We start from the raw sequence: 14,100 nt of genomic DNA on the forward strand, positions 1-14,100 counted from the left end.
GAGGAGGTGATGTAGCAGAATGAGAAAATCCTCAGATTGTTTCCATACCATATGGGTTCAAGTTAGAGCCCCACCTCATACTATCTCTTTGGTAATTCTCTTTTTCTCTGATGCTTGTAGGGTTTTCTCAGGTATAAACAGTGATAGTAATACCTACTTTTCCCAGTTAACATGGTTGTCTTATAAATCAACATGATGCACATGGAAATACTTTTCAAACTGTTAAAGGCTCTACAGATTCAGCTTATGTAATAGAGCAGTACATCAGAGGTTTCAACCGGACCACCAGATACATTAGAAGTGGTAAACCAAGAGCTGATTCCATACACAGATTTATGAATCTAAAATCCAGAGACAGCACTTTAAAAATAAACTTTATTATTTTGGAGAAATTTTAGGCTCGCTGCAAAACTGAGTGGAAAGTACAAAGTTTCCATACACCTCTGAGCAACACACGATACAGTTTTCTAAATTTGTCACCTACATTGTATATGTAAAGATTGGTGTGTTGGAGACTGAGTGGAGATCACTTGTGAAGATGATTTCTGTGTTGAAATTTGCATTGCATCAACCCGCCAACACAACGGGACACCCCCTTCATCTTAAACCAAGAAAAGAAGGGCTTCAGTGGAATGACTCAGAGAGCTTGATACAGCTCTTCTACAGTTAGGGGGAGACAGTGAACCTGGGTCTGAGTCCCACCTGGTAAATCTAGAGGACTAGTTCCTTGTTGATACAGTTACGTTGGAGTCAGCCTGTGATCCCAAATTTTGTTAAAGCAAAACATGTGTAAGTGTTACCCTTGGAAAAAGAGAAAGAGCCTCACTAATATCATCTTACATTCTTCCCAGCAAGACCTCCTGAAGGCTTAAGATATTCAAACAGAGAAAACCTGGTAAACAACCAATGAGAAACCAGAACTGAGGGAGGAATCATTGCTGGAGGAGATGCATCAGCACATCACTGCAGGTGAAGTTGAAATTCCCCTCGGTGACCTCTACACAACTGTACAGGAGCCAATGAAATAGAGTCTGCTTTCACACTTGCCAGCTCCTGACAGCTCAAATCTACCCCAGGACAGTTATCAGTCAAGTGAGAACTTTCCTCATCTATTTTCCTGAGCTCTCTCATCTGAATTCAACACTGAGACATAGAAACCAAAGGGAGCAAAATGGTAACTTTTTGCTAGAAAGGGTGCAAAGCTCAGGATGGGGAAAAAAAGAAGGAGGCCCCCTCCCACTCCCCTTCCAGCAAGGGCCCCTCCTAGCACAGGCCCTAGCAGGAGTGCAGAGAAAGTTTTTGGTCTGTTTGATTGATTGTTTTTCATGAGACTGGATACTTATTTGCTGAACTGAAACTGAATTTGAAACTTAAAGTTATTCATTTGGCCCTGGTAGAAGCTGTCACCTACTAGGAGGCTATGGCAGTGCCTTTAGCAAAAGACACAAAAGCACCAACAGCAAAAGGAAGTACTGGTGCTCAGATACAGCTTGATGGGTTGTGCAGTTTAAGTTGCAAAAGGCTTGTACTGGAACTGCCCGGAGCTGCTTTATGAAAATAACCACTGGGCATCAAGGCTCAAGTGCTCAACAAGCCCCATCATGAACAATCCTGTATTCTCAGCTCCTGACAGGTGGCTACCACACTTGTTCTCTCTGAATTGTCATTTCTATCCACACCTCTTGACTCTCCAAGCTTAACACCATCACTGTTCCATGAAGAAGTACCTATTTGCATTCCCCCTTTTACCCTTCTACAGCTCAGGCTTCTTCTCGAGAATATTTTGAATCAGTCTTAGCCTGTCCACACAAGTCCTATCCAAGTTCACACAGTAGCTGCTGGTCTTGCTTCCCAACACAGCCCGATTCTAATAATGATTTTTCTTTCATACGCTTGCTCTACCACTTGTGACTCTGAAGCTGTTCACAGAAAAGTGAATTTCATTGAGGCAAAGAGATACTTTCTGCCTTTCTTACATGTGAAAGCCATGAATTTAGTAGAGAAAGGAAGACCTAGGAAGTGAATCATTTTAACTGCTTTAAACATATGAAGAGCTGACAGATGGAAGATTCCTAGGATTTTGTTTTATTTTCAGTGAGCAGAGCTACAATTTATGGGTGAAGATAGATTTTAGGTCAAATAACTCTCTTCAATTAGAGTGCCATACAATGAAGAGAGTTAGCTAACTGGAAAAGCAATTGTTCCTCCATTACTGAAGGTCACCTAAGCAGAAGACAGATGACCCAACACCAAGTATATATTATAAGAGAAAGTTTTTTTTATCAGGAGGGAATTTAGATTGGATGACTACAAAGTTCATTCCTACTCTAAGATTACAGACAGGTTAAGGAAAACAGTGACTATAATGCCATTTGTTCCGTTACTCATTTATTCCACCACACAGGTCTAAACACCTCCTATGCATCAGGCACTGTGCTAAAGCAGAAAGGTGGAAAAGCTGTAGTCCCTGCCTTGAGGCACTGAGTCTAGAAATGGAGTAGAGTAAAGGGTACCCAATTAACAGAGTCCTTTATTTTTTTGGTCACACTCCATTCATTTTTGTGGTCACACACATATACCATCTTTACTATGTCTGTTTACTCAAAGCTTACATCTTAATTTTATGGCAACATTACACAATTTACAGATTATATCACATTTGTTTACACTGACCTTCTACACAAACTAGTTTAAATAGGACATCCTATTCAGTAAGAAAGAGAAAAAACACAGTTTTTTTCACTTGCTTTTAACAGATTATGATGGAAAAAGCTCATCTGTCCATGAGATGATAATGCCAGCTTTAAACGAAGGCTGTATCTGATTATTTTAAGTGTAGGTGATTTCCTAGGCAGTAGGGCAGTGGATGTTTATTAGGATGGCTTTCTAAATTCATATGAAATTCCCAAAGCACAACTGAAGATTTAAAGAAAATTCTGGGTCATTTTGACACTAGATAGAAATACAGTTCATGAAACTAGTTAGGAGAACCCTTAGCTAACTCATACTAACAAGTGACCGCAGGGTTATAACGGGGCTCAGAGAGGCAAGTGGCCCTTGCAGGACTCATGCTGAGGACTCGAACTTCGTTAGTATTATGCCTTCAACAAGCCAGTAGAGCCAACTAGTCACTGAAAAACTGTCATAATCCACGACAGCCTCCTCTGTAATTTCATGATTTCCTATTTTCCAGGTGTACTGATGCTCTTCTCTTTTCTTCTCACTAAAGGAAAACACCTGTGTTTCACTGTTTGTCCATTTCCCAAATCTCCATTCCCACTTTAGGAAATGTAGTCTAATAAATTTGGTTCTTTTCGGGGAAAAGGCTGCAGAGTAAGGCTCTACTCTCACTCCATAGTAGTAAGAAAACAAATGTAACTTAATATGGACGTTTCAGTTAGAATGTAACTCTGGTTCCCCAGATTTAATTCTCAGTTTGGTTCCTTTCTCACTGTGGACCCAAGTGAAGTCTATTAACCTCTCCAGTTCTCATCTGGCTTCAATGATACATTTATGCAGGTAGCTTGATATTCCCAGATGGAAAATGGCATATGCCTGCTTAAGTACCAAGGCTTCTGTAAAATAACCGAAAAAACACAGCACAGTCCTGACCTGCTCTCTCTCGCCTAATTCTGTAGGTCTCTCAAGGCGACTCTTTTGCCCCTCACATTTTATTAGCACTAGATACTATGCTCATTCTTTATAAAGCACTGACAAAGGATCTACTATAGAGCACGACAGAGCTACTAAATTCTGTTTATCTTTCCCCAATGAGGTTTTTAAGCCATTTTCTTCTTAAGCAAAGAACAAATAAATTAACCCACTGCCCTAAAGATCTTTTTTTTTCTTACCACAATTCTTGATAACGCTTCTAAGTGGTCAAATGGATAATATATCAATTTCATTCTGTTGAAAACCAGGGAGATCCATTTATGTGTAGAAACAACCACTGAAACAACAGTGGCATTTCACACACAAAAACAAGTTCAAGGCTGGCCAAATCCCTTGTGTAGCCATAGTGATACAAATAGAGTATATAACAGTAAAATTTAGACTTAGTAAAGAAATTGATGAGTCCATGAAAGCAATCTAAAATAATTATGCATTTACAAATACGGCAGCCATTAGTCATTTGCCCATCCAATGTCCATCTCATCTTCTCTCCTTATTTGCAGAACTATGATTTTGATTGGAGAAGCAATGGACCAAAACCCCCGGATAAACTGGCCTAAGCCAATTATGGCTATCCTGTTTGCTTTTGAGAAACACTTGCTTTTCAAGCCTCCTTTGTAATTATTAGCGGGCCTATGACCAAGTTATAAACAATGTGATGTAAGGCGAAGACTGAAAAGAGGCTTCTAAAAATTATCAATATTATTATTTCCTTCTACAAATAAACGCGACAGGCATGGCTGTTCCCCTGTTGTCCTGCCCTGCCTGCAGACTCAGTACCACGCTACCTGGTTCTGTGACATGAAGGATGGTGGATAGGAAAGGTACAAACAACCCAGTCAATGCTTAAGACAACACTTAAGTCCTTATGGAGTCAGCCGCTGACGAAAGAGTGTTCGATCACTGCCCGTGAACAGAATTGTTAACCAATAAACAAAGCAACCCTGTTTGAAAACATGATACATTTAACTACAACTTAAAATGAAGTAATAAAGTATATAATAAACTTTCTTTAAAAAATCTTATCTTTTCCTCTATGTTTTATAAACGTGTTTAGGCTGTGATTTTTGTCAAATGTCCTTTGTATTCCCAATGAATACTTCTCTTGTAATTGTTTTAACGCTATCATTCTGAACAATGAATAAAATTCTATGTAGCACAACCAACTTCCAATTAAATAGATTAATGGCCACATGTCAGTATTGACTGACAGACTTTGGGAAACTTTATCGTATTTTCCACATGAAGTAAATAACAATATGTACCTCATTGCCATAACAATACATATATTTGAAACCAGAACACTATTCAAACAACATAACAATTAAATGGGATATTTAGGTAAAGTGCTGAGTTTAGATCTTGGTTTCTGGTAAACATTCAATAATAGCTATTAATAATACTCATTCCTCATGATATATAAAAATATATATATTTATATACACACACACACCTCTACACACAATAAACCAAAGTACTTTGGGAATAAGGAAATAAAGAATTCAACACACTTTAAAAAATATATATGCATACATTTCAGGATGGCATGATTTACATTTCCTGTCCACAGTTTTGAGATTTTCACACTAGCATCATAGGTCAGGAGTAAGGCTGGGTATCAAAGGACAAGCGGTGAGACACTACAGCACGACCAGGGTACATGCCTGGTAAGTTCCCATCTTTCCAGGGACTTCTGATGCTACTGGGTGTTCTAAAAATATGCTCTGGGGATATGCATCTGCAAGATTATTTTCTTTTTCCTCTTTCTTAAAGATTTGTAAAGTAAAATCATTATTTTTAAAAAGTCAGCTACTAGTATAGTATAGAGAGTCACCAAGAAAGAAGCAGTGAAAGGCTTCCTCCACTGGAGTCCAACTGAAAATTATTAGTCTGATTGAAATGTCAATGTATTTCCAACACTGACCAACATTTATGCAGTCTTCAATTTACTGAAATCACTCCAACTAATAACACATGACCAAAGAAAATTTTAGTTCTGAAATATTAAGCATATGATAAAGGTTCTCAATGTAGGAATTTCTACAGTTGAAATAACATAACATAGTGAATACTGAACATAACATAGTGACTAGCTGTTGGTTAAAGTTGCCTGCAGCTCAGCTGGATAGTGTTTTGCTTATTTCATACACAGTTTTATATGTATATATAGCGTTTTAACTATTTCGATCGGCAACTTTATGTTTTTTCACTTTTTGTTTGTAAACTCTTTATTAAATGTTTATATCATTGTAATATAGCAAAAATGCACCGTTTTCCAGTCCACAGGAACATATTTATTGTTTTTGTTTGTCTGGTTTTCTAAAGAGCAGTCTCCTTGGTTTACTAAGCACTGTCGATGGTTCTTCAGCAACAAACACCTCCATCCACGACTGTGCCTCGAATGGCTGCTGGCTGGTGCCTCTCACCCGAGGATGTTGACGCCTCAGAGGCCCCCAGTTGTTTCCAGAGCCCCCAGCTGAGTGTCCCCCGCACGTGACCACTACCGAGTTTGCCAGCTCCGGCTGTTCTGGTCGACATTCTTGCCGTCCATCTCTTCCTCCAGCTGCTGCTTGCCTACGCAGCTTGACCAAGAGCCAACTAACTGAGGGGCCTCCCTGGGGTCAGCACCAATAATCGTTACACAGACGCCCCGGCCAAGAGGGAGGGGCACAGCCAGCTAAAGAAGGGGATGCCAATTTGAATCTCAGATTTAAGAAATTAATATAGTTATGTTCCATGCAATGTTCGGGACATACTTATACATAAACGAAACATTCATCGGCTATCTGAAATCAAATTTAGGTGAACACCCTGCATATTTGTGTGCTAATCTGGCAGTCCTACCCAGCAGCTTCCTGGTGCCAGAACGATGCTGGACTCCGTTCTCGTCCCCCGGCCTGCCTGGCTCTGGCTTTTGCCCTGATTCTCACACAGACTCTGATGAAAAACCTCTTTTGTCCACTCTTTGCTCTCACTCTCCCCTGAACCATGGGGCTCAAGCCAAGTCCAAGGAGCCATTCTGTCCATTCTCCTTTTCTCTCATCTACGGTTTTATCACACATGTGACTCTATTACGTACGTAAGAGTAGGTTTTGATAGTAAGGGAAGTAAGTAGACTCCTGGTCAATAATTAATCTCTAACAAATATTAAGTTTAGGAACGGTTATGCATTTAGAGTATATTTCTTAATAAATTTCCTCACATAAATTGTTCCCAATCTATAAACCAATTTTAAATAAAATCCATCATGTCAGGCATTTGTACAACTTACTCTATTTATTTCACCATTTCTCATCAGAAACCTTTTAGCTTTAATGCTATTCCACAGCAGAGTATCTTATTAGAGTAGCAAAGATAAAGTTCTTTTTGAGATAAAGTAATTACAGTGATTGTAGGGGAAAAAAAAATCATCCACGGTTCATGGCTGCAATCATCTCCTGGCTTCTGACGCATTTTAAGACTAATAAACTGGGTGGAAACAAACAGTTGTGAAGAGTGGGTAACTCAGGTTACCTAGAGTTGGTGCCGGAGGGATTAACAATTTGTAACTTAATCAGAACTGAAGTGTCCTAGAGGCGTAAGTTTACAATGTGAGTTCAGCAGTTGCTTCAAGGTGTTTTTGGTAGAAAATCAAAAGTTTTCTTCACTTGACAAATGACAATAAGAGCTAATGGTTTCTAGATGTTTATTATGTGCCAGGCACTGTTCTAAATACTTTAATGAGTTAAGTCATTTAACCCTCACAACTTTAATGAAATTTTTACTTCCAACTGATGACAAGGAAACTGAGACATAAAGAAGTTAAGCAACTTGCCCCAGTCACACAGCCAGTAAGTGACAGAACCAGAATTAAAATCCAGAACATCTGATGGACAAAAGGACCACAGAGGCCATTCTCTCCAGGTCTTTGTTCCCAGGCAATTCCGAGCCCCATGCAGTATTCCAAGGCAGAACACTATGTTCTGTGTGTTCTCTCAGCTCACTTCTACATCCTTTCTATCTTGTAAGTATTTTTAGAGTCAATAAATGATTTTACTCATAAACATCCTTACCATATTTTAAGCCTGTTTCCTTTTAGAAAAAGTAGTTTCTTCCTATCACAGAAGCTTTGTTTTCCACAGGAGGTACAGCCCATCTAGACTGTGGGCAACGGCTGGAGCGTGATGGGAGAGGGAGAGGACATCTCATCCGGCGTAGGAGAGACACGGCTGGGACTCAGTGAGAGGAAGCCTGCAGGGTGCAGGGCGAAGACCCTCTTAAGGTGATTCCCTGGGGAAGGATCCTCATCATCAACATCCCATCTACCTAACTTCACCAGCCCTGGCAAATTTTTTAACAGGTCACACAGTCTCTGGTAGTCTTGTGTTTACATACGTTGGTGCCGGGAAACCTTTGAGAGCTTGAGCTAAGAGCTTTCTTCCTTACCAGAAGGCTCGCTCTTCACCCCACACACTTACAATTTAACAACAGGACAGACAGTAGAAGGAACCATGCCTATTGACATTCTCACCTTGAATTTGGCAGGATTCCAGGATAAAGGGAGAGGGAGAGGAATCTTTAAGTCTCTCAGTGCTGTTTCTTTTTCCAATGTGAATTCCTTCTTTAATGTCTAGTTATTCTAAAAGTAGTGTATAGTCTACACATCTTGGAAAACCTTATTTTTTCTGTCCACTTTTCTGAATTAAAAAAAAAAAAGGCTCTGAGTATATGATTTACACATCATTTGATTTTCCACACTAATGAGGGAAACAGTGATGACGAAGGTTATTTAAAATCATTCATTTTATCATTCAAGAAGACAATCTGAAATGTATACGCATGGATAAAGCCACCTCCCTCTGTGGTCAACCCCGTGTCATTTCTGTGTGGACCTACGTGGACCATCGTTGAATAGGCAATTGAAAACTGGCTGCCTGCCATGTTTTTCCAATCAGCTGTTGTTCGATGTTTTCCAGTGAGTGTTCATTTTTCTAAAGGCTATTTCAGTTAATGGAAACCCTGGTCAAGGTCACCATGAATTAAAGAAGATCATTTGACTTGGAGACAGAAGAAAACCTGGTGTTTTCTGTAAGCTAATTCTCAACTTACTCTCAAGGTCAGGCCAAAACTTCAGACCTCAGTTTCCCAATCCTTAACACTGTGACAGAAATGGCTGTCCTTCTTTCTCGCCAAGTTATTACCAGTTTCACATTAAATATGAAACATTTCAACAATTCCGCCTTAGAGCATTACGTGTGAGAGGCGGCTCATTCTCTTGCACGTAAAACTTAACTAGTGTTGAGGAAATGTTGGAATTATGAATAAATCCCCAACAGCAGCAAAAAATAATTAGGAGGTTACTATTAAGACTCGTGAAGGGCATGGGGCTTATTGCAGACACATTTCTTCTAACCAGAAAAAATAAAATTATGATTTAAAAAAATATGGGCTTCCCTGGTGGCGCAGTGGTTGAGAATCCGCCTGCCGATGCAGGGGTCACGGGTTCGTGCCCTGGTCCGGGAGGATCCCACATGCCGCGGAGCACCTAAGCCCGTGAGCCATGGCCGCTGGGCCTGCGCGTCCGGAGCCTGTGCTCCGCAACGGGAGAGGCCACAGCAGTGAGAGGCCCGCATACAGAAAAAAAAAAAACAAAAAAAACCAGGTGGCCAAGTAGGTTCCAATTTTCCTCATTGTGTATAAAAAGCTCCTTGCAGAAGCTCAGGTAAACCACAATCTGTTCCCTATAACTAGTCAGCTACGCATGATCCTATTTCTTTTTTCTTTTTGTTTCCTGACCAGAGGAAATTGTGTACGTTGTAGATCTTTACAAATTTTGGGCAAATGAAACCTAACAGTTTTCTATTCTCTGCTTAGAAACCCTTCCTCTTAGCAAAGTCCCCCTCGCACCTGCTCCATCATTTCTAAGACTAAACTTGCAGACCAACTGCCAGTGTGATTAGTCAGCTGCTCACAGAGATATTGTTTGAAGTTATTACTGAGTGTGTATCTTTTGTTATTAATAAAAAACGAAATGCCTGGTCTATTTATTTGTTGGGTACCAGTTATGCTACATCTAGTAACTGTACTGAAACTCTGGATTAAATAAATAATCTTCAAATCATCTTTGATTCTATTTTCTTAATCCTTAAGGGTATTTTTTCTAAGAGTATTTTTGAATGATATTTTAAATACAAGGAAAGTAGCTGAATAATAGAACATTTATTAGCAGAGTTGTATAGCAAGCAATCTATCCTAGAAAAGGGCCAGGGCTTTGGAGAAATACAGAGAAGACTTTTCACTTCCGGCACCAACATTTGTTAACCATGTAATTTTGAACTCATCACTTAACTTTGTGGAGTCTCTTTATTAAAAGCATTGGATAATGATATCTACTTTTCAGGTCTGTGGTGAGAATTAGAGAAAAATACAAGTACCAGAATATAAATGTAAGGAAGGAAGTCAGTAAATTGTGGCAAAACAATCATACTTACTATGATTAGTATGATTATAAAATGCCAAATAGAATTTCTAAAGTTTGTGGATCCATTGAATCAATGTGTGAAAGTTCAAATGCAGATGCCATCCACTACAGGCAACACACCACATGAGGTGTTGGAAATAAGACAGGGACCCAAACCGACAAGTTATCTGTTCTTATGAGGCTTACAGACTCTTGGAATATACACAGATAGACAATTGCATAGAATGTAGGACGGAACTTTAATGATATCTGAATTACATTTTTGAGTAATTCCGCCATTTCCCCAGGCTTGAGTCAGAGATCCACGCTTTCCCCTTGACTCGGTACACCCTTCAGGTTCTTTCACAATGCTCCCTTACATCCAGTAAGGGTGATTAATTAATTAATAGGTGATTAATTAACCTCTTTGCCTTCGATCTGTCACCAGCCTCAATCCCACTGACAAACTGTTACAGCACCAAGAAATAGTCTTAAAACATCATTTTATACATGCTCTTTGTTTGTGATGCTTTGCCTTTGTTCCCGTTGCGTGCAGAATAAAATCGAAATGCTCTAGCCGTCACTGGGGTCCCATGTGCTCACGGGGGTGCTGCTCTACCCTTCAACCCCTAATCACCTGTAAAAGTCTTTGTCCTTCTGCGCCTCCTGGGCTGTGCTCTCAGCACTGAGCTGACCAGAATGCCCCCTGCTCCCCTACACACATTGGCATCCACATCACATTTAGCCAAATCCTACACAGCTATCACGCCAAAGCCATGAACTACTGTGCCTATGTTTTATATCAGGGGCCAGTTGGCAAACCTTTTCTCTAAAGGGCCAGAGAGTAAACATGTCCGGTGTTGTAGGCCATCCAGTCAACTCTGATCTAGGGCACAAGAGAGGTACAGACAACGTGCACGGATGTGGGCGGGGCTATGTTCTGACAGAACTTTATCACGACACTGGAATTTAAATTTCATGTCCTGTTCACACGTCACACAATACTACTCTTCTGATGTTTCCCAACCACTTAAAAATATAAAAACCATTCTCAGGTTGTGGACTGCACAAAACAAGCAGAGGCTGCAACACATCATGCTTTCCAACCCTGTTTTATATGCATACTGGTCCTTGATCCACAACTTTCCTTTTCATTTTTTTAAATTGAGGGTCACTTACCTCAAGTGCACCAACCTTAAATGAAGAGTCCAAAAAATTCTGACATATGCATACAACCATGTTCCTATCACACAGCTTGAGATATGAAACATTTCCAGGATCTTAGAAGGACCCTTCTTGGCTGCTTCTAAAAGACACCCCAACCTCTTTTTGATATAAAATCAGCCTCTATATTCCCTTTCAATAGGGCTGGATTAAAGAAATGGCGGCAATGGCCCTGTAGTACCTAAAATTTACAGAGCAGTATATTTTTAAATGAAACTTCAGATACCATTAACCATTACAACCACATAGATGTCAATTTTTCAGTAATGGGTGATACCTGATTAGAAACCCTGAAAAGGCAACTCTGGAAATTCACATTCATTTTTCAGGGCAGCCTGCTCACGCCACATCTCCTTACCTGGGCCAAGGTGAGCGTCGCTTGTTGGCAGGTGCTGCATCGCACCCTGAGCTTTCCTGGCTGCACTCCTTGACAGGGGCCTTTGCAGTAGACATAAAAGCTGTGGTAGGTTGGTCTACCTGCGGGGAAAAAAAGAAAGCAGAGGAAGTAGCCAATCAATGCTGAATCCAAATTTGGACAAATATTAAAACTAACTCCTCAGGAACATTTTGAAACATTACTGGGATAAATATTATAATGAAGATACAACAATTTAATTTATTAGGTTGGCCCAAAAGTGCCTTAGGTTTTTAAGTAAAAATAAAAGACACATTTTTCATTTTCACCAAGTACTTTATTGAACAATGTGTTCACCCTTTTGTTCCACTACCTTCTGCCATTTTTCAGGCAACTTCATAATTCCAACTTCCCAAAACTTTTTATCTTTTTGAGCAAAGAACTGCTCCAGGTGCCTTTTATAGTCTTCCGGGGAATTGAAATTTTTTCCATTAAGAGAATTTTGTAAAGACCTAAATAAATGGAAATCCGAAGGTGCAATGCCTGGTCTATACGGTGGATGAATCAGAACTTCCCAGCCAGGCTGTAACAGTTTTTTCCTGGTCATCAAAGAAACATGCGGTCTTACGTTAACTTGATGGAAGATTATGTGTTTTCTGTTGACTAATTCTGGACGCTTTTTGTCGACTGCTGCTTTCAGTTGGTGTAACTGGGAGCAGTACTTGTTGGAATCAATCGTTTGGGTTCCTGAAGGAGCTCATAATAGAGGACTCCCTTCCAATCCCACTATATACACGACGTCACCTTTTTTGGATGAAGACCGGCCTTTGGCGTGGTTGGTGGTGGTTCATTTCACTTGCCCCACGATCTCTTCCGTTCCATATTATTGTACAGTATCCACTTTTCATCCCCCATCACAATTTGCAAAACGGAACACTTTCATTACGTTTAAGTAGAGAATCGCAGGCGGAAATATGGTCAAGAAGGGTTTTTTTCTCACTTAACTTATGTGGAACCCAAACATCAAAGCGATTCACATAATCAAGTTGGTGCAAATGATTTTCAGCGCTTGATTTGGATATTTTGAGTCTGTCGGCTATCTCCCGCGTGGTATAACGTTGATTGTTCTCAGTTAATGTCTCGATTTGATCGCTATCAACTTCAACTGGTCTACCCGACCGTGGAGCATCGTCCAGCAAGAAATCTCCAGCACGAAACTTTGCAAACCACTTTTGACACGTTCGATCAGTCACAGCACCTTCTCCATGCACTGCACAAATCTTTTTTTTGCATTTCAGTTGCGTTTTTACCTTTCTTGAAATAAAAAAGCATAATATGCCAAAAATGTTGCTTTTTTCTTCCATCTTCAATACTAAAATGGCTACACAAAACTTTGCCAATTTTGATAAATCTTTTTTTAAATGCACGCTGATTTGACAGCTGTCACATACAATCTAACAATTCGAATTAAGTTAAAGACAACTAAGTGCTACTAGAGCCATCTTACGGAAAAAACCGAACAAACCTTTTTGCCAACCCCAATAGAAAATCTAGTTTTATGCTCGAAAGAGGGACAATCTTTTCTTCTTCTTGCCAACAGCCCTGTGACTTACTCAGCAAAGTAGCAGCCTGCTGCCGGAAGAGCTGGCCAAGGGTATTTGCAACAAAGGGAAATTAAACACACACTTTGCTGTTGAAGTTTTTAAAAGGACAAGAATCTAAGACCATTGGAAATTTAGGGACCACTGCTCCTGAATTTTATTTCATGTGTCTGTACCCAGTTTTGAAGGCTCCAGATTTTCTCTCTTAAAATCTTATCTATAGGGACAAACTACCCCTTTTCTCATGATATGAATGATAATGATCACAGTTTGCTGAGTTTCCAATGAGACTTTCCAACACAGTCACATGTAAAGTAAAACAAAAGCCCTAAGGGGCTTAGCAGACTCAGCGATTGTGTGCAGAAATGGGTTCTTTGCATTTCATGAATGTCCTCTACCTAGACAAATGCCATTAAAATAATACATTTTCAAGAGCAAAAGCTGCACACACAAAAATAAACATCTCTGATCATTTCTCTCAAATGTCAACATTAAGGAAAATATTATTCCTGTCACCATACAGGAAAAAATTAGGGGAATATTTTTGAACTGTTCCACACTTCTACATCTACAAAGAACTAACTTTATTCAGACACATTTACCAGTGAAATAACTAACTTCCAAATTTCTAAAATTACCAAATAGTTCTTTTAATCCTTACTTTACTTCTTAATGGGTGGGGCTAACAAGAAAGGTCACGGCATAAACATTTGTTTAAAACTTTACTAGTATCATCAAGAACATTTAGAAATAACGAATAGTAAGTACATTTGATCGGTATGAGCAAAAACTTTCAGACTTTCAAATGC

At 39.6% G+C, this 14,100-nt stretch overlaps 1 protein-coding gene across 2 annotated transcripts in view; it reads right to left on the bottom strand.

Moving 5' to 3' along the window:
• Positions 1 to 14,100, bottom strand: part of LOC131767983 (1-acyl-sn-glycerol-3-phosphate acyltransferase delta) — a 1,414,884-nt gene that overhangs the window by 920,399 nt on the left and 480,385 nt on the right. For both annotated transcript variants that reach the window (XM_059083506.2, XM_059083510.2), the window contains exon 4: positions 11,694 to 11,812. In XM_059083506.2, the coding sequence (XP_058939489.1) occupies positions 11,694 to 11,812 (119 nt within the window). The remainder of the gene's footprint in view (positions 1 to 11,693; positions 11,813 to 14,100) is intronic.

The sequence above is a fragment of the Kogia breviceps genome, chromosome 13 (genome assembly GCF_026419965.1).
Source record: "Kogia breviceps isolate mKogBre1 chromosome 13, mKogBre1 haplotype 1, whole genome shotgun sequence".
NCBI classification, from domain to species: domain Eukaryota; kingdom Metazoa; phylum Chordata; class Mammalia; order Artiodactyla; family Physeteridae; genus Kogia; species Kogia breviceps.